The sequence below is a fragment of the Labeo rohita genome, chromosome 15 (genome assembly GCF_022985175.1).
Source record: "Labeo rohita strain BAU-BD-2019 chromosome 15, IGBB_LRoh.1.0, whole genome shotgun sequence".
Classification (NCBI taxonomy): domain Eukaryota; kingdom Metazoa; phylum Chordata; class Actinopteri; order Cypriniformes; family Cyprinidae; genus Labeo; species Labeo rohita.
In genome coordinates this window covers 25306972-25328673 of record NC_066883.1, presented here as the reverse complement: position 1 = coordinate 25328673, position 21702 = coordinate 25306972, and the positions used below count along the sequence as shown (strand labels likewise).

At 34.7% G+C, this 21702-nt stretch overlaps 1 protein-coding gene across 3 annotated transcripts in view; it reads left to right on the top strand.

The window, feature by feature from the left end:
• Nucleotides 1-18983, top strand: part of git1 (G protein-coupled receptor kinase interacting ArfGAP 1) — a 29701-nt gene extending 10718 nt beyond the window's left edge. Inside the window, exons 9-21 of one of the 3 annotated variants that reach the window (XM_051129131.1) lie at nucleotides 189-215; nucleotides 789-837; nucleotides 3106-3178; nucleotides 3700-3797; nucleotides 5951-6062; nucleotides 6229-6356; nucleotides 8989-9141; nucleotides 9884-10165; nucleotides 12862-12939; nucleotides 13029-13108; nucleotides 15181-15345; nucleotides 15479-15542; nucleotides 15623-18983. In XM_051129131.1, coding sequence (XP_050985088.1) covers nucleotides 189-215; nucleotides 789-837; nucleotides 3106-3178; nucleotides 3700-3797; nucleotides 5951-6062; nucleotides 6229-6356; nucleotides 8989-9141; nucleotides 9884-10165; nucleotides 12862-12939; nucleotides 13029-13108; nucleotides 15181-15345; nucleotides 15479-15542; nucleotides 15623-15838 — 1525 coding nt within the window. In that variant the 3' untranslated portion in view covers nucleotides 15839-18983. The remainder of the gene's footprint in view (nucleotides 1-188; nucleotides 216-788; nucleotides 838-3105; nucleotides 3179-3699; nucleotides 3798-5950; nucleotides 6063-6228; nucleotides 6357-8988; nucleotides 9142-9883; nucleotides 10166-12861; nucleotides 12940-13028; nucleotides 13109-15180; nucleotides 15346-15478; nucleotides 15543-15622) is intronic. The other 2 variants (XM_051129132.1, XM_051129134.1) reach the window with 2 other exon arrangements.
• Nucleotides 18984-21702: the final 2719 nt, after the last annotated feature.

Genomic DNA, 21702 nt, shown 5'->3' with positions numbered 1-21702 from the left:
CAACCTCTGTAGCACTGACTACCTCAAATGCACCACAGCTAAATGACCTTTACTGACCTGTCCAGAAGGAGTGTTGATATGGGGTCTATCCCTTTTCTTTCTCTCTCTATCTGTCTGTCTTCAACTCACTTTTCGGTTTCGCTCACTCGTTCTCTGTTCTCTCCATCTTGCTGCGCTTTTGGAGGCAGAGCTCGCCCTAAGTGCCCGACGCAGAGGTATCTCTTTCTCTCTTTTCTCATCCCCCTCTCCATAAACCCTGCTCTCTTTCTTTCTCACATGCCTTCATCTGGGTGTGGGTGACTGGAGAGATGAGGCAGGAGTTTAAAAACATTTACAGGAGTGTAAAAACACATTTTTTATTTGTGCAGTATCCCATCATTTTCTATCCCATCAAGTCAATATAACATTTTAAATAAAAAAGCTCAATTATATAGTCCATGTCATATTGTGCACAATTCAGTGCATGTTTTTATTCATCCATCCAAGAAACAAATTTCCTTTCTGCTGATGTCTGCTAGACCACGCAACAGCGGGATGTTAGAAGGGAAATAGCTTTCATATCATTCTAGTATGGATCACAATCCAATCAGTTCCTAATAAATTAAATTAAGTAAAAAAAAACACTCCTATTTCTCCTCATCATTTCTGGCTGCCCATGCCCCATCCCTTACGCCACACTTCATCCATCCATTCATCCACCTCTCTTTTTTCCTCTCTCCTCATCTTTCTCTGTCCGCATGCCGTCAGCATCCTTTTATTCTTGTGTCTGTGTCTTTGTCTTTGCATAGCCTGGACCTCTCTGAACTGGCCAAGGCAGCCAAGAAGAAGCTTCAAGCGGTGAGTGATGCAGGTTATTGAGCTGCTACAGAGAATTATGGGAATTTGAGTTTTTCGGACAGGCACAGTTGCAACAAACAAAGCAACAAGTGATAAAAGCTTTTCCATGTTAAGCACATGTATACTTCAGTTTGATCTGAATTACGTCACGTGTATCTCCTAACCCCCTGACACAAGTGCTTGACAACCTAGCTGTCTTGTTTTTCTGTTTGCTTTTTTTGTAACTGTAAAAAACTATGCTGTTGATGAAAATTACATCACATGCACTGTACCCATACCTTTAGCGTAATGAAATATATAAGTTGGGTTTAAAGTCCAAAGTCTGTTAACTCTAAGTACTGTGACTTACACTGCTGTTCAAAAGTTTAGGATCAGTAAGGTTTTTATGCTTATCAATGCTGCATTTATTGGATCAAAAATACTGAAAAAATGTTAATTTTTATTAAATATTATTACAGTGTAAAAAAATGTTTTTCTATTTTCATATACATTAAAATCAGATTTTTTTTCCTGTGATCAATGCTGAATTTTCAGCATCATTACTAGTATTCAGTGTCACACAGTCCTTCAGAAATCATGTTAATATGCTGATTTATTATCGATGTTGTAAACACTTGTGGTGCTTAATATTTTTTTGGAACCTGTATTCTTTGAATAAAATGATAAAATGAAAATCTTTTCTAACAATATAGCTAGACTACTGTTCAAAAGTTTGGGGTCAGTAAAATGTTTGTCTTTCTTTTTTTGAAATAAATTAATACTTTAATTCAGCAAGGATGTGTTAAAGTGAAAAAAAAAAAAATCAGCTTTGCCTCACAGAAATAAATTATATTTTAAAGTGTATTAAAATAAAAAAAACTAGGCTCTGCCCTCAACTAAAGATTTTTCTGGTCGACTAGTAGTCATTCATTTTGAAGATTAGTCGACTATTAGTCCCATGTTCAATAAACCATATAAATCATAATAATGAGGCTTTAATTGCCTACATGGCCTAATAAGTGCTCAAGCACACGCAAAAAAAGCTTGCCACAGCGCACCAGCAGGTATAATAATTATGAATGTGTCTGGGAAAAACAGCAAGGGGACTGTATTAATGTTTTAATAATTTGTTGATAAACTAGTGCTTTCTTTGTTTTTCGGGCTTTAAGTCGGCGACACTGACACGTCATCACTGCAGTAGTGGATGCAGTCGTTTGATGCACTGTAGTCCTTTCATACAGATTATATAATCTGAGAATGTTTGTTTACTATTTGAATTGGTTCACTTAAAAGTAAACATTTCACTCTATAGATAGCCTATATTTTTCATGTCTGTAAGACAGGTATACACAGTTTCGTGCTCAAGTTCACAGAGACAGACGGATGAAAGCGCATCCTGTTTGCATTGATTATTTTACAAAATCACAACGTTTCGTTGTTATTCAGAGTGCACAAATAAACGTAGAGTCTTTATAGATTTGAAAGATTCATTGCTACTACTTACATATTTCAGATGAAAAGCCATATTTGAGGTCAATTAATAATAGGTGAGAGTTTGGATGTCCTGCCCGCTATTACCACATAGACTAGCCGTTAACAATCTGTCTGTCACTAATGGTTAGTCGACTATTAGGGGGACACGCTAATAAAAAACATTATTTTATATTGTAATAACATTTTGCAATATTACTGTTTTTTTCTGTGTTTTTAATTAAATAAATGCAGCCTTGATGAGCAGACTTCTTTAAAAAACATTAAAAGTCTTACTGATCTCAAACTTTTGAACGGCAGGGTATTTAGAGTCAAATGGAATAGTGAATGAATGACAGGTTTGTTGTTGAGCACAAGACTAGTAATGTGTACTAACTCTTTAACCAGCTCAACAAGTAAACAGGTCGTTTTATTGGTCATTTGTTTTTAATTTCCGCATTATTGCAATGCCCATACTAAAATCTCATTGGTCCAAAATGTCATTCCACAAATTAAATATAAAATGTTCTTACTGTCTATGATTGTGTTGCATCACACAACGTTTTTGATTTCAGTTTAGCCAAATGAATTACCTGTCACAGGAATCCTGGTTAGGCTCTTCAAATGCTTAGAAATTCAGAAGATAAATTTAGCAGATGCTTTGAATTCCCTTAGCTTGCATTTAATCTTTATTTAGTGCCTTGTTGCTTTTTGTCTTCTCACTGATGTCTTCCTTTTGTGTGTGTTTCTTTTTTCCCCTCTATATCTGAATTTTAATGCCACATACTGATGTGTTTGCGTGTGTGTGTGTGGATGCAGTTAAATAACCGTTTGTTCGAGGAGCTGGCTATGGATGTGTACGATGAAGTGGACCGTAGAGAGAACGATGCAGGTAAGACTCAACTCCCCATCTGTTCCTATCCCAACTTTCCTTGCTTCTCATTCTTTCCCGAATGTAGTTACGGAGCGGTCCAGAGGCGTGGGGACGGTTGTATCCGTGTCCCTGGAGACGCAGTGATTGGTGTGTAGTATAAACACTGACTATAGAAGGACTTCAGCAGTGCAGTCAGCTTGTAGAGAAGGGAGGGAGCGAGACGCCAAATGAAAAGGAGGGTGAAAGGGAGCGAGAGCGAGGGAGTGCCGCAGGAATTCTCTCCTCCTCCTCTCTCTCTCGCTCTCTGTCTATACTCCCGTTCCTGGTTGTAAAGGAGAAGAGGTAGCATGCTGGGGTGGCAGACAGGGATTCTGATGGTAAGCAGGGCTGGGAGCGAGGCAGGGGGCCAAACGCACACATAAACACACAAACTGAACGGGAGGGGTTGATGCGAACTCTCTGAAACCTTGGTGCTGCGACATCGGAGTGTGCTTGTTTATATTTGTCTTGTTTATACATTTCGATTCTGTTTTTCTCAGTGTGGCTGACAACTCAGAACCACAGTACGCTTGTGACCGAACGGAGTGCCGTCCCCTTCCTACCCGTCAACCCTGAATACTCAGCGACACGCAACCAGGTAACGCACAGCATTTTAGAGGATGTGTTTGAAGTTTGTTGGGAAGAGGTTCACCGCTCCTGCTGCCCCCTTGCGTAAGGGCCCATCACTTACATCCGTGATGGAGCCGCAAAGGAGAGATGATATCTGGGATACAGACGACATGGGGCTAAAAATAGACGTTTGTGGTTGTGCAAAACGTCTGAGGCTCAGGTTCGGGCTGCAAACCAACGAATGGAGGTTTTCCAGCTGCGTAACTGCTGCAGACGCGCAGCGGCTCCCTCCCCCTCAGCGTTTCCACTGGCATCCTCGCATGACCCTCGCTGTACCACTGCTTGAAATAGTTCTTTTATACAGCGAGACCACTAAGTGCGTTTACTCAAGGGTACGCTTCCTCCGGGCTGATTGGCCAGGCTGAGAATTTCCTGTTCTTTTGCGTATACATGAGGTTTTGAGACATGGAAAGAGATGATGGGAGGAGGGACACGCACACCCAGTGGTCAAGAGTTGGAGCGCTGAACTGTAGATGTGGCAGTGTTTTCCAGTATTTAACATGTCCAAGTCTGTAATGACGTATGTATTGCGGAGCGACCAAGTGCTTAAATATAACTTGCTTTATAAGGTAGATCTTGGAAATTTAACTAACAATCAGGCACAGAATCCTGCAGAGCTTCACAGAAAAGCTGTCCTTTAAAAAGGTTTCCTGTACGGAAATCATTCATAAAAATCTATACATCACCCACATCTTTTGTGTTTATTATATATTTAGGCTATTTTTCTCCTCCTAAAACGTGTGTAGTACTTATTAAACAGATTTTACCCAAAAGTCTGTGTAAAAATGTTAAAATATTTTGGATATTCAATATGGAGCTGTTTATAATCACATTATTTGTTTATAAAAGGACATTAATGATGTATCGTTTTAAAAAATTTGGTAGAATTATTTCATCAAGGCTTTCTTTTTTTTGGATCAAAAATACAGCAAAATCAGATTTATTGTAAAATATTATTGACATTTATAATAACTATTTTATATTGGAATGTTTTATGTAATTTTTAATATTTTATTTATAGATTTTTAATATAATATACATTTTAATTCATTCATATGATGGCAAAGATGAATTTTCAGAAGCTAGTCTTCAGTATCACATGATCCTTTAGAAATAATTCTAATATGCTGATTTGGTGCCCAAGAAACATTTCTACTTCTTCTTAATTAAAAAAAAATAAATAAATAAACAACTGAATTTTCTTTAGTTAATGAAGTTATAAAAAATGTATATAGTATATAGTAAAGTATAAAAATATAAAGTAAAAAAACAGCATTTATCATTCAAAAAGATTTTTTATAACAGTGTAAAACATGATACTGTCAATTTTGATAAATAAAATGCATCCTTTTTATACACTACCAGTTAGATTTTTAGAAGTCTCTTCTGCTCACCCAGCCTGCAATTGATCCAAAGTACAGAAAAATCAGTAATATTGTGAAATATTTTTACTATTTAAAATTTTTACTATTTACTATTTAAAAAATATTAAAAAAAATTCTGTTTGAATATATTTAAAAATGTAATTTATTTCTGTCATTTCAATGCTGAATTTTCAGCATCATTACTCCAATTTTCAGTGTCACATGGTCCTTCAGAAATCATTCTAAAATGCTGATTTTGTGCCAAGGAAACATTTCTATTCAAAAAGACTTTTTTAAAACAGTGTAAAACGTGTTACTGTCAGTTTTGATCATTTAATGCATCCTTTTTATACACTGCCAGTCAAGAGTTTTTGAACAGTAAGATTTTTTTTCTCTTCTGCTCACCAAGCCTGCATTTATTTGATCCAAAATACAGCTAAAGCAGTAATATTGTGAAATATTTTTATATAAATATTTAAAATAACTGCTTTCTATTTGAATGTATTTTAAAATGTCATTTATTCCAGTGATCAAAGCTAAATTTTCAGCATCATTACTCCAGTCTTCAGTGTCACATGATCCTTCAGAAATCTTTCTAATATGCTGATTTGCTGTTTAAGAAACATTTATTATTATTATTATTATTATTATTATTATCAATATTTAAAAATAAAACATTAAATATAAAAAGTGTAAATAGTAAATGTATTCATGTATATTTATTTGTGTTTATTTATTCATTTTTTGTCATTGTTAGGGGAGGCAGAAATTGGCTCGCTTTAACGCACGGGAATTCGCCACCCTCATTATCGACATTCTCAGTGATGCCAAGCGACGGCAGCATGGAAAAGGCTTGACAAGCCCCACAGGTGAGACGCCTACACTGCATGTCTCAAACTTGCAGGTTTTAGTGGAATATTAATAGAATAGCTTCAGTAAAGATGGATATAGCTAATCCAGTGCAGTTTCTGACTCTCTCAGTGTCTCCCCATATTAATGATGTTATCTTTCGTTTACGTGGGTATTGTTTTTCAGACCCGCTGGATCTGAGTCAGGCGGACGATGACCAGCACGATTATGACAGCGTAGCGTCTGATGAAGATACAGACAGTGAGCTAACCGCACAGAATAACAACAACACCCAGCGCAACAACCGGGCCAAGGTGAGCTCATCAAAACCCTTACTTGCTCACTAGGTGTTTACCTGAGGAAAATGTACTCCACCTAAACAATTATAAGCTGTCCGAGGTTGAAGATTTGCATACATCCATCCAGATATCCATCATACTTAATAATGAAACCACTTGAGGAACATCAGAGAAGCACGATAATCCGCTGAATTTTAAGAGATGTTGAATTTCTTCTAGGTGTTAGCCTTCGGTAGTTGTTGATCTTTGTTTTGCCAGACCAGCAAATTTGTATATTCGATAGTACAGAAGCCAGTGTTGTCATGTCCCAGCATGCACCGCTGAAAGAGAAGCAGCAGCAGCAGCAGCCCTGCCTCATATTTGCAGAATGACATCATCCGCTTTTCAAGGCTGTGATCAGTGAAGCTATTGTTCTGCTGCTGAAGGCAGGATGCTGTGTCTGAGCATGCTCACTCCACATACAGGAAGTGACATGGCTGAGTGTAGGAGAGCACAGAGTAAATCCCATATTCCTCACTGTCTGTTTGAGGAATGTGGGGTTTAAAAACTTCTCCAGTAGCACTGCTGTTAATCCAGAGCTGTGTAGAAACTGATTAAATGTAATCAGATTCCAAAAATTAAGTACTTGTAATTAGATTTTAAAATACTTGACTAAAAGAGTAAAGTTCCTTTATGGATTACATAATATTTAATATAATACATAATACATAATACATAATATAATATATGGATTACTTATAAGTTTCTCATTAATTCCACTTTCTCATATTTTAAAATTTCCTTTCTAAAATAGCCTACCACCTACATACATATAGAAAGTGTTTCAGTTTTGTGGACATTCACACAAGTCAGTGTTTGACCAGTAGATTTGCAAAAATTATTTCAGGTTTAAGAAGGGTTTCAACCATAGACTGTAGAAATATGGACGTAGTGTCCGTGACGTCACCCGTAGGTTTCTGAAGAGAATTTTTGAAGCTCTTAGTGGGCGGGTGTCGGCCGTCGCCATCTTGGAATCGCGTCACTGCACGTCACTCCCGGATAATCAAAAATGGGCAAAGAGGCGGGACGTGGGTGGAGCTGGTTGCTGAAACCACGCCCGCCTAGCGCGACAGTGGTGACAGCAGCGGCAATCCACCTGCCATTCAAGTGGCCACGCCCTAAATTATGCAGAACTTTAAGGCTTAATATAAACAGATGAGTTCTAAAAAAAAATTCACCCCCCTCAGAGTTGACATGAAGGGCAAAATTAGCTATATAGACCAAAACCACTTTTTGTACCAGGCTGTAAACATATTTTTTTCTAATGTAAAGTTGGGCATTTTAACATGGGGAGTCTATGGGATTGACTTTTGAAACCAGTCTCTAGCGACCAGTTGATGAGTGTTTAAGTCACTTCCGTGCTGGTTTCAATAGAGAGAGCGGGAGGTTGCCGCTTGGTTTCAACATTACATCAACTACTGACGAACACAGTAATTTTTAACCATGTGTATGTCTTTTTACAAAGGTTTTTGGCTTTTAAACAAATTAAAATGCACAAATTCACACTTTTTTTGTCATCTGATTTAGATTTTTTTTTTTTGTCTCTTTCAACCATAATGTTATGTATTTGCATGTTAAAGGAGAAGTCCACTTCCAAAACAAAGATTCACATATAATGTACTCACCCTTTGTCATCCAAGATGTTAATGTCTTTCTTTCTTCAGTCGTACAGAAATTGTTTTTTTTTTGAGGGAAAACATTTCTGCATTTTTCTCCATATAATGGACTGATATGGTGCCCCGATTTTGAACTTCCAAAATGCAGTTTAAATGCAGCTTCAAACAATCCCAAATGCGGTTGTAAATGATTCCAGTCGAGGAAGAAGGGTCTTATCTAGGAAACGATCGGTTATTTTCATTAAAAAAAATTGAGTTTAAATACTTTTTAATCTCAAACGCTCGTCTTGTCTTGCTCTGCCTGAACTCTGTGTATTCTGTTGTAGACAGTTAGGGTATGTCGAAAAACTCCTATCGTATTTTCTCCCTCAACTTCAAAAAACATTTCAAAATCATCCTACATCACTGCAGAAGTACCGACCCAGTCTTTGCAACGTGAACATGCAAAGAAGATCAAACACCGTTAACAAAAAAGGTAAAACAGCGATATAGGACGATTTTGAAGTTGAGGGAGAACATGAGGTGGGAGTTTTTCGACATACCCTAACTGTCATAAACCGGAAAAAAAATAGTCCAGGCAGAGTGAGACCAGATAAATTGTATTATTTTTATTAAAATAACCGATCGTTACGCTAGATAAGACCCTTCTTTCTCGGCTGGAATCGTTTACAAATGCATTTGGGATCATTTGAAGTCGCATTTAAACTGCATTTTGGAAGTTCATCCATAATTTCCTTACGACTGAAGAAAGAAAGACATGAACATCTTGGATGACAAGGGGTTGAGTACATTATATGTGAATCTTTGTTTTGGAAGTGGACTTCTCCTTTAATTTGTGTTGAACGAATGTTTTGGAATGACATGAGGGTGAGAAATTAATGACAGAATTTTCATTTTTGGGTGAACTGCCCCTTTAATGGAAAACGTAATTGTGTATATCGCTATAACAGTATATTGTGATTTGATTTGGTGGTTTTTGTTGTGTCATTCAGAGCATGGACTCGTCAGACCTGTCAGATGGGCCCATCACACTACAGGAGTATCTGGAGGTGAAGAAAGCACTGGCCTCCTCAGAGGCCAAAGTTCAGCAGCTCATGAAGGTCAACAACAACCTGAGTGAGGAGCTGCGGAGGCTTCAGAAGGAGGTACGCCACCCACTGTATTAAACTTTGCATCTTTGTTTTAAAATTATGAGAATTTCACACACATAGTAATGAAATGCTACAGCTCACCATTACACAAACTGATCCCTAACCATCAAACAAAGCACTACTGTTCAAGTTTGGGGACGGTAAGATTATTAAAATGTGCTTGAAAGTCTTTTAATGCTCACAGAGGCTGCATTTATTTGATTAATTTTTAAAAAGCAGTTTTGTATTTTAATATATTTTAAACTGTAATTCATTCCTGTGAAGGCAAAGCTGAATTTTCACTAGTTATTACTCCAGTCTTCAGTGTCACACATATTTAGAAGTCATTCTAATAGGCTGATTTGCTGTTCAAAAAACGTTACCATAAATGTTGAAAACAGTTGCGCCGCTTAATGTTTGTGGATCTGTGATTTTTTTTTTTTTTTAAAGAATTTAATGAATAGAATTTTTTTGAAATACGAATATTTTGTAACAATAAATGTCTGTCATGTTTTGATCACTCTAATGCATCTGACTGACCCCAAACTTAAATTTTTGTTTTAGATAACTTAAACCATATACTTCCCACTGAGAATGAAGCCCCTCCTTAAAACCTTAAACTTCCTGTCCATCAGAACAACCCAATTTTGTCAGCCCCAGCATGATGTAACCGTCCACACTGCAACTGTTGTGTTTTCTTTGGTCCTTGTGTTTGTGTGTGTGTGTGACTCCTGGTGATGCCCCTCCATCCTTGTAGATCACGCGGATGCAGACGGAGAACAGCGCGCTGCGGGGGGCCCAGGTTGGGGCTGGGGGCACTTTGACTGGGGGTGGTAGCTCAGGGCTTTGGCCTGGTGGGGTAAGGGGTACAGGCGGAGGTGGAGGGGTAGGCGGAGACTCCAGCCTACATGCACCCTCATCTGCTCCACTCCGTCGGGATAGACAGGCCTTCTCTATGTATGAGCCTGTGGGGACCACCCCCAAAGCTCTCACCCCAGCCCTGGACCCCCTGACGGGCCGCCTGCAGCCTCTCAGCCCCGTAAGTGTGAGCATTAGTGGCCGGCCTGATCTTTTTAAAACTTTTCCTTTTCCTGTCGGGCTCTTTTTCTCCCTCTGCTTACCTGAGCCCACACTGGTGTGCTGCTGCTGCTGCTGCCTGGAGCACCCGCTTCCACTCTTACTCACTGCTCTCTACTGCCACCTTATGGCCGAACAGGAGCACCTCCTGCCCTGATAACACCTTTCTTTTTCTAGATCTTGTCTGTTTCTCTGAACTCAGTCTGCTGCCTAGACATTTTTGAGCATCATGGGTTACTTTTACACCTGGTATCAACAGTCATCTTGCATCAGCTGATCATAAGTGGACTGTGCTATTTGTGAATATCTTAAGTACATCTGCATAATTTTAGAAATTGCTCCAAAATGTATTTGCATCTTTACATTTATTTGTGCTGCTTTTTTTATTTCACTATTATTTTAATCATTTTATGTATTTATTTATTGGCTATCAACATGCAGAAATTAAATTTTGAGGAAAATTTTTTGTGATTATGATTATTTCATTTTTTTTCAGTAATTTTATCAACATGCAGAAATGTAATTTTTTTTATTATTATTTATTTATTTATTTATTTTATTTTTTTAGCGTCATCAAACTGCCCCCAAATTTATTTGCAATTTAGTTTTACTCATATTATTATTATTATTATTGTTATTATTATTATTTTGTTTGTTTTTTATTTTGTAGCTTCATCAAACTGCTTCCAAATTTATTTGCATTTTTGTTTAATTTTAATATTATTTTCAGTAATTATATCAACATGCAGAAATTAAATTTTGAGGGAGAATTATTATTATTATTATTATTATTATTGTCGTTGTTATTTTGTTTTTTAAATTCTTCATCAGACTTCCAAGTTTATTTGTATTTTTGTTTTTTCATATTATTTTCAATAATTTTATCAACATGCAGAAATTTAGTTTTGAGGGAGAATTATTATTAGTATTAATAGTAATAATAATATTTCATTTTTAAAATTCTTTAGCTTTTTCAGACTGATCCCAAATGTGTTTACATTTGTTTTATTTTCATATTATTTTCAGTAATTTTATAAATATACAGAAAATTAATTTTAAGAGAGAATTATTATTATTATTATTATTATTATTATTATTTTGTTGTTAAAATTCATTAGCTTCATTAAACGTCTCCCAAATTTATTTGCCTTTTTTTCCATATTATTTTCAGTAATTTTATCAACATGCAGAAATTAAATTTGGGGGGAGAATAATTATTATTATTTTGTTTTTAAAATTCTTTAGCTTCATAAACATTCAGAAATTAAATTTTAAGGGAAGAATTATTATTATTATTATTATTATTATTATTATTATTATTATTATTATTATTATTTCATTTTTAAAATTCTTTAGCTTCATCAAACTTCTAAATGCATTTGTATTTTTGTCTTTTCATATTATTTTCAGTAATTTTATCAACATGCAAAAATTTTACTTTGGAAAATTAGAAAAAAATATTTTAATTCTTTTATTTTCCTTTTAAAAAAAATTCTTCACCTCTATCATAAACTGCTCTCAAATTTGTTTGTATTTTTTCCTTTTACTTTTTTCCTAAATTAACTGTACCGACATGTAGAATTAATTCTTATTCCTTATTAACTTTATGAACATGCAGAAATTTTATTTTGTGGGAGACTTTATATTACTTTTTAAAAAACTAATACTTCAGCTTTATCAGCATGGTGACATTTATCATTTATCACTATTTTTTTATTCATTTATTTGACATGGTTCATTTGGTCTCAAAATCATAGACCATCTTAACAAAACCTGATCACAGTCCACACAATACCAGGTTTGCCTGTAATGCTCAGAAATGTTACTTAGCTAGGCAGCTCAAAACATTTTGAGACACAAGCCTTGTATATTGTCTATCTAGCACAGGAAGATAGAAGTGGCATGAACTGCATTGTATCGTTTTTGAAATGGTTGATATGCCAAGAGAGGCTCTCATTGAGAGATATGCTTGTCTTGTGCAAAATGACATGTCTGGAATGTGTAGAAAACAGATTGATTGGTTACCTGATTAATGAAACTCAAACGAGTTGATCCGCATGGCACTTATCAAACTGATTTCTCGTAGCGCTGCTTTTGACAGCATCCAAATGAGAGTTCATCCTCTGTTTGTGAATATTCATGGATCTGTAGGATGTATTTTGAATGCCTTGTTTTGATTTGCTGTAATTGTTTTTGCAATTATGCAAATATGCTATGTTTTGATTATGCAATATCCCATTTTTGGGTCATTGCTGACAGTGTGGTGTAGACTTGCTTTCTTTTATTAGTCGTGGTTAATGTGTTTAGGATGCACCTTTGTGCCTGTTTTATTAACTGCACTGTTTAGTGTGCGAGTGTCTATTTTTAGTGCTTTCATTAGTTTAGAGAGGTGGAGGAGGATGTGTTATTGCACTGTAAATTCACACTTGCCTTTGAGCTTGGTGTATAATCATGCTGTTGTGCAATAATATGGAAAACCTCAACAGTAAGTTACTTGTGTCTAACAGAATTACAGTCGTTAGTATAACACTTTTTCCTTGCATCTAACAGTCCCGTCCAGAAATGTCTATCAAAGCTGCTTCTTTCCTTTCCATCGTCTGCCTGCTGACTGTCTGTCAGCTTTTCTCATCCGGTTAATGTCGTTCTGTTCATGTTTAGGTGCGAAAGGGCGCTCCTGCGGGTCCCACCCCCTACGGAGGACCGCACCTGTCAGCCTCCACTGACGGCCGATATAATGTGAGTGCCTCTTTCCATTCATATCTACACTGACATGTGAGCTACAGACTTTGATGTATAACAGATCTGCGGTTGTTTGTCTTGTCCAGCTTCCAAAAGCGGGAGAGAAATATGGCAGCGGAACTGATAGTGACTATGACAACTCTCAAACATACGACGTCTCTCTTGGGTGAGTGCAAGCTAGTGTTAAAAATGAAGCACACCACACTTAGTGTCTTTTTATGACCTCATTTGCCTCATTTCAAACATTTGAAATTTGTGGACGAGGGTTTACAGCATTTCATCTATAATGAGAAGAGTAATAAAAACTAAAAACAAACTTGTGTTTTGTCTTAAGAAGTTAAGACAGAAATATATTGCTATTGTAGTATTAATGTTGTACTTCTAATATATGATTATATAAATACAATTCATTTCAGTAATTATTGTTTTTTAATTTGAACATTGATTTATGTATTGATATGTGAATTTAAATATTAATTATATAGTAATATTTTTATTTAATTTCATTTTTGTCATGTAAAATTTTTGACTTATAATAAGTACAAATATTACAAGTATACAGGTATTTAATATTTCACAATTACAACAATTTATGTTTCTATATAATTATTATTATATTATTTTTTTATTGCACAGGAGTAATATTTGTCTTATGAAAAATAAGATGCTAAATAATATGCAAAATAATGTAATTGCAAACTAATAATAATTGGTTATTATAAGTGCAAGTAATATTACAAAAAATGTTTTATATTATTATGATTGTTATATTTCACGGTTACAAAAATAAATATATTTATTTTGCAATTATATACAATTCTTTTTTGTAGTGTTTTTTTGGTGGTGTTTTAATAAAACTCATTTAGTATGTTTTGAATATGTATATTATTATATATTAATGTTTTTATTTAATTTCATTTATTTCATGTTAGATTTTTTTTTTACTGCACAGGAGTAATATATTTGTCTTCTATAAAGTAAGATACTATATAATATGCAATGTAATGTTATTGCAAACTAATTAAAAAAAATGTATTATAAAGAGTACAACCAATGTTACAAAAATAATGTTTTTTCATATAATTATGAATATTTTTTATTATTTCACAGTTACAAAAAAATATTTTTTTTTTTTATTAATTTATAATTATTATTTTTTGTAGTGTTTTTGTTGTACTTTTAATAAAAGTATTTTCATTACTTTTTAAATGTATATATTAATATTTTCATTTTTATTTCATGTTAGATTTTTTTTTACTGCACAGGAATAATATATTTGTCTTTTGAAAAACAAAATACTATATAATATGCAATATAATATTATTGCAAGCTATATTTTTCATATTATTATGAATTATTTTTATTATTTCAGTTACAAAATTGTAACTGCAATGACATTTTTTTTTTCCTTTAATAAAATAATTTTTAGTACTTTTTGAATGTGTATATATTATTATATTTATTAATATTTTCATTAATTTCATTATTCCATGTTAGATTTTTTTTACTGCACAGGAGTAATATATGTGTCTTCTGTAAAATAATATACTATATAATATGCAATGTAATGTTATTGCAAACTAATTATAAAAAAATGTTTATAATAAAAAAGTACCAGTAATGTTACAGAAATATATATTTTTCATATTATGAATGCTTTTTTTATAGTTTCATAGAAAGAATATTTTTACAATTATTTATAATTCTTTTATTGTAGTGTTTTTGTTGTACTTTTATTAAAAGTATTTTTATTACTTTCGATTATATATCAATTTATATATGTCTTCTGAAAAATAATATACTGTATATGCAATATAATGTTATTGCAAGCTAATTATGACATTTGGTTATTATAAGTATAAATAAATTATTAAATAAGTATTATTCAATTATTAAACTTACTAAATAAGTAACATAATAAAAAGTAATTTTTTTTTTTCATATTGTGAAAGATATTTTTTATTATTTCAGTTACAAAAACATATTTATTTTGTATACTTTTTGTATAATTAGAATATTTCACTTTTAATTTACTTTAATTAAAATAAAATAAAATAAAAATAATAAAATAAAAATATTCCAAATACAGTACAGGATATCACAATATTAATATTGCAATAATATTTGCCTTATTTTTAAAAAGTATTTGTAATAATAACTTAAAAACCCACTGGCAGTAAGTTATATTTTATTGTTCATGTTATATATATATATTTTTTTTTTAATGTTGTGTGGCAGTGTGGGCCGCAGCAGCGAGGAGGACAGCAGGGGTGACATGGAAGACACAGAGGGTGAGCCGGACCCCACGCTGCCCTGCACCGAGGACGTCATCCTCAAAACCGAGCAGGTCACCAAGAACATCCAAGAGCTCCTGAGAGCCGCACAGGAGTTCAAACACGACAGGTATGACGGACAATTACCCCTCAAACTGAATCCAAACCCATTTTGCTACAGTTAATACAAACAAATGATTACAAAACATTAAAAGAGATTTCCCGAAGAGAACATTTACAAAGCAATCCATCTTTCCTTGCAGTTTCGTGCCATGCTCAGAGAAAATCCACTTAGCTGTGACAGAAATGGCCTCGCTGTTTCCCAAGGTAAATAACCACGTCTTATTGTGATACTCCGCCTCAAGAAATCCACCCAGATGCACTAAATCTCTGTCTTCTGCTTTCAGAGACCAGCGCTAGATGCAGTACGTTCCTCCTTGAAGCTTCTAGCGGCCAGCGCATCCCGTCTGCAAGTGGAGTGTCGTAAAGCGGCGCCGTCCGACTCGTCGGCCAGTACGGTGGACTACCAGCTCCTCACCCAGCAGGTCATCCAATGCGCTTACGATATCGCCAAAGCTGCCAAGCAGCTGGTCACCATCACCACCCGTGAGAAAAAACAGTGACCCTCCGGCACGCCAGGGTCTGCCGGGCAGGGGCAAAGACTGAGAAATCGGCTGGGAATCGTTGGTCAGGTAGATGGAGAAAAGTATGGGAATGAAGATGGGGAAAAGAAATACAGCTGCGGCCACCCGGACGCAGAGATGTGGAATGTTTGGGAGAAGCCGAATGGAGCGGCCTGCTTTTCCTTTCTTTCCTTTCAGTATTTCAGGAGGATTTCCTTTCATCTACACATCTAAATATAACAACACTACACAGACAGACCCATACTTCACTGCTGGTGGTCTGTTAGCGCATGGGCGGCTACTTTTTGGTTTTCTTCGTGAAACACAAGCACTCCTAACTATAAAAGAACCAGAAACGTTCCTCCTAAGTTGTTCATTTTCAGTCTTTTCTCTCTTATGTTTTTAAGTGCCGCTCCATTGGCCTGTTTCTCTTGGGACAAATGTACTGACTTTAAACAACAACACTGGAGTTATTTTAATGATTTGTTTTCGTATTCTTGTTACAATTATTGATGTCTTTTCATTTCATTTAGTTTCGGTGGAGCTTTGCGAACATTAACAGGGGTGAACAATAACCTGTGAAACTAACCAGAACACTCCCGTCCTCCAGTGGTACAAGCACTGGTTCACTCACACAGTGTTTTACTATGTATACTACATTTTTTTTTGTTTTTTTTTTTGTCAAAGTGCGTTGAACACTAGCCAAAGGAGCAGAGGGGAGTGATGACACTACAAATGCGGATCCCTCTTTTTTCGTCTTCGAGCACAAAGATGGCGGTTGGGGTTGATGTACAGAAAAAGGCTGGTTCATCTCATCTCAATCCCTACGTTTGTGGGTTTCGGTATCAGAACAATGCAAATGTGTTAGCACAATCATCACATTGTCTTTAGCGTATTAGGTTTGGACGGAACCATCACTTTTGGGACATGTTCATTTCCTGCACATAATCGAATGGCCTTTTTTGTCAGTTTAGTGGAGTTTTATCTTCAGGACCAGGCTTTCTTATTTTTGTGTGGTGGTTGTTTGTTTTCCTTTTGAGAATATTTGATTTTTTTTGTTCTTTATAATTCATGTTTTTTTAATCGAGCATATGTAGTTAATGGTTATTAATGTAAGAAGACCCTATTATGTTTTATAAGCTACGAGTATGTGAATGTTGATGGTTGAAGATGACCACTGTCAATGTTCTCATCACTAACATTTCATGTACAGTTGAGGTCAGAAGTTTACATACACCTTGCAGAATCTGCAAAATGATTAACGTTTTACCAAAATAAGAGGGATCATACAAAATGCATGTTATTTTTTGTTTAGTACTGACTTGAAAAATATATTTCACATAAAACATTTACATATAGTACACAAGAGAAAATAATAGTTGAATTTATAAAAAATGACAGTTCAAAAGTTTACATACACTTGATTCTTAATACTGTTTTTACCTGAATGATCCACAGTTGTTTTTTGTTTAGTGATAGTTGTTCATGAGTTCCTTGTTTGTCTTGAACTGTTAAACTGCCTGCTGTTCTTCATAAAACAAAAAAAAAAAAAGTTTTTTTTTTTTTTTTGCGTTTTTGTGTATTTGATCCATCTTTTCACACTGAGGACAACTGAGGGACTCACATGCAACTATTACAGAAGGTTCAAACACTCATTGATGCTCTAGAAGAAACACAATGCATTAAGAGCTGGGGGTGAAAACTTTTGAACAGAATGAAGATGTGTACATTTTTCTTTTTTTTTTTCTTTTTTTGGCTAAATATCTTTTTTTTTCTTTTTTTTCTTTTTTTTTTTTTTCCATTTAGTACTGCCCTTCAGAAGCTACAGAAAATAGTTACATGTTTCCCAGAAGACAAAATCAATTAAATTTGCCCTGATCTTCAAATTCAAAAGTTTTCAGCTTTTGAAGCCCCCCCTGGCTCTTAATGCATTGTGTAAATGGGTCATTTTTATAAATGTAACTATTACTTTCTCTTGTGAACTATATGTGTGTCTTTTATGTGAAATATCCTCTTCAGGTCAGTACTAAATAAAAAATAACATGCATTTTGCATGATCCCTGTTATTTTGGTAAAATAATGAACATTTTGCATATTCTGCAAGGTGTATGTAAACTTCTGACCTCAGCTGTACAGTCACAGGGAAAACGCGTCACATCAGTGAGGATGTCCATCTGCTGCATCAGGACCAGTGAAGTTGCATTCTGTGGGCATCCGGGGTCACTTTTGTTGAGAATTGTGGGAAACGAGTCCCTCGCTATGTCGATGTTCATGGGAGAGGAGCTGAACTGGAGCTTCCAGTATGTACGCACATGTAGATGAGCATCTGCGTGTGCGAGCACGATCAAACCGAGTATTTGTTGTACAGTTATTTTGCATTTTGGACGTCATGCTACGAGCCTTAAACTTCCTGTTGTTTTCCATACCGGTTTTACCCACCAGCCTTTTAAGTTAAGCCATTTTTCGTTTTTGCCTTTTGTTTAACTTGGGGAATGGGATAATGTTTGCATCCCCTGAAAACGTGTCAAAAGATTGTCTCTGATCATTGCCTTTGCACATCTGCTAGACTGACTTTAATCAGTGATCATGTGACTGGCGTCTCGCTCTTCCACACTAGAAGCACATGATGAGTACAACAGTGTATGCTTTAATCCCCCCCCCCCAACCCCCAAGATGTACACTAAACATGTCTGGATGGTTTGCTACGGTGATGGGAGAAAGAGTTCGGGCCGTTATTTAATAAGCACTAAATTCAGAGATATCTGAGAAAGGAAGTCATTGCACACTCACTATGTCCAACTCTCAATCTGATTTCTTTCAGAGTAGTTAATAGATTTTCCCAGCCATCCTGCTGCATACATTGCTCACATAATGCACCGGTGAAATTATTTTTAAATAGATGAATACACACACACAAAGACACACACACTTCCGTGATCAGTCATACTGGCTGCACTCTACTTATTATGACTGTTCTTTATCACGTGGTTCTTACATGAGAGATTAACTGATGGGAGAAATTTGTTTAGCAGAGGCTACCTGTAAAATATAGAAATTAAATAAAAGACTAAGCAAAACCATTTAAATCGTAATAAAGACTCATAAGCTGTACATTTGTAATAAATAAAAGAAAAAGTTCATTGTCTCCTGTGAGTTGTTCTTTGTTTGGTATTTTAAAAGGAGAAGTCCACTTCCAAAACCAAGATTCACATATAATGTACTCACCCCCTTGTCATCCAAGATGTTCATGTCTTTCTTTCTTTAGTCGTAAAGGAATTTTTTTTTTTAGGAAAAGATTTTGAATTTCCAAAATGCAGTTAAAATGATTTGGAGTACAGTAAAAACAGTAAAATTTAGGAGTATTTTTTACTATTTAAAATAACTGTTTTCTATTTGAATACATTTAAAATGTAATTTATTCCTTTGACTTCAAAGCTGAATTTTTAGCATTATTAGTCATATGATCCTTCAGAAATCATTCTAATATTCTGATTTACTGTTCAAAAAAAACATTGATTATTACTATGTTGAAAACAGCTGAGTAGAATTTTTTCAGGGTTTTCTGAATAGAAAGTTCAGAAGTACAGCATTTATCTGAAAAAAAAAACTTTTGTAAAAATGTCTTTATCGTCACTTTTGGTCAGCGTTACCAAGTCTGCGGTTTTCTAGCGGAATTTGGCTACTTTTTTACGCTGTTGTTGCGGATAGTGTTTGAAGTCCGCAGGTTGAAGCGGCCACAATACCGGCATATTTAGCCCCTGAAATGCATATTTACCAGGGCAACCCTGACAAAAAAAACTTGTATTTTGTCCCCCGGAATGTGATTTTTAACATGGGACCCCCCTCGAAATGCAATTTGGCTAGTTTTGAGTAGCAGTTGGATGGGATTTCATGTGAAAACCTGGCAACCCTGCTTTTGATCCATTTAAAGCATCCATGCTAAATAAAAGTATTAATTACAATAATTTCACCCCCCCCCCCCAAAAATAAAATAAAATAAAATACTGATTCCAAGCATTTCGAATGGTATACACTGTAAAAAATTTCCTGTAGAAATTACAGTAATTTACAGTAACAATATTGTTTATATATTTACAGTACCACTCAACTTGCTGTAAATGTATTTACAGTATTATACTGTATTTTTACTGTATTTTGTAAAATATACAGTAATTGTATGGTCTTTTCTCCAGTTATATATTACAATACAAGAAAAAAATAAAAAATAAAAATAAGCAATGACAACTGTGTAACTTTTAATGTTTTTAATTGTTCAAATGTTGCAATATCCCTTGCAATAACATTACAATTTTCACAGATTCATTTAAGACTCAAACAAAACACTATTACAAACTATTATATATTACAGCGCACACCATTTTAACTATTATAGCTAGAAAAATTCTTAACATTTATCCTAAACACAACATACTATGATAACAGTGAACAGCAATGACAGTGAAGCTTCAAATAAAACTCAAACTTTTGTTACACACAAGAAGCATTTTTCAACAATGTATACATAAATATTTGAATATTACAGCAATTAAAAAAAAATAAAAAATCAGGAACAAATTCAATCATAAGAACAATCTTAAAAACATACAAATTCACAAAAACTCTCCTGAGTAAAATGCATTTGCCCATAGTGGATTAATAGTTTTGCCAGCTGAAATCCACAAACTCCTTAGACACATGAGGGTTCAGGCCAGAGTTTGTCCTTTGCACCATCTTCCCACTTCTTTTGCTGATCTGGAATTTTGCTGAGCACTTGAGGTGTGTCAGGATTTATCCTCACAATGAACCTTCAAAAAAAAAAATTAATTAGATTCATATTTCATTCTCTTTTGTAAAAACTTTTTAGAGCATTAGTTCAGCCAAAATGAACATTTTGTCATAATTTACTATGTTGTTACAAACCCATAAAAATCTAGTTTGTTTTCGGAACACATGAATATTGATATTCTCTCTTCATTTTTGTCTATCCAGACAACCGAAGTCTTTTAGCTTCAAAAAGTGCATAAAGACATTGTAAAAATAATCCATATGATTCGAGTGGTTTAAGACACCTAATCAGTTCTTAAGCATGTTTGAGATTCTGTTTACCACATTTGACACACTCTACATATTTGGATGATCAATATTTGTATGTGAATAAAAGTCCACGGATTAATCATACGGATTAATTCCATTTCTTTACACACTTTTTGAACTGGAATATTTTCCACAGTGGACAGACAAAAATACTGTTATGAATTCATTAGAATAGTACAACAGTTCATTTTATTTAACTCAAATTGTCAGTTATCATTACTGCATGCCAAGAAGACAACACCCAAAAATTGTAATTCTCTCAGTATTTACTCACCCTCATGTCATCCCAAATAAACGTTCTTCTGTGGAACACAATTAGAGACTTTTAGAAATAAAAAAAAGAAGAAAAAAAAAGTAATCTGAAGCAAAATGATAGGTTTGTGTGAGAAATGTTTAAATATTTTTTAAAAATTAATATTATAAACCACTGCTTCCAGGCGAGTGTCCTACATGTTTGTTTGACGTAAATGTCAACATGTTGTGAAGCATCAAATTTGAGGGACCTATCACTTGCATTATATGGACACACATAGATGGATTATTTTTCTAAAAATTTCTGTTTGTGTTCCACAGAAGAATGAAAGTCCGGGATGGCATGAGGGTGAGTAAGTGATGACAATTTTCATTTTTGGGTGGATTATTCCTTTAAGGGATTGTTTACTCAAAAATACAAATTCTCTTATAACTTACCCTCATGCAATCCCAGATGTACATGGCTTTCATTTTTCTTTTTCCCTTTAATGCTTACTTAATATTTCAGCATATTGCAA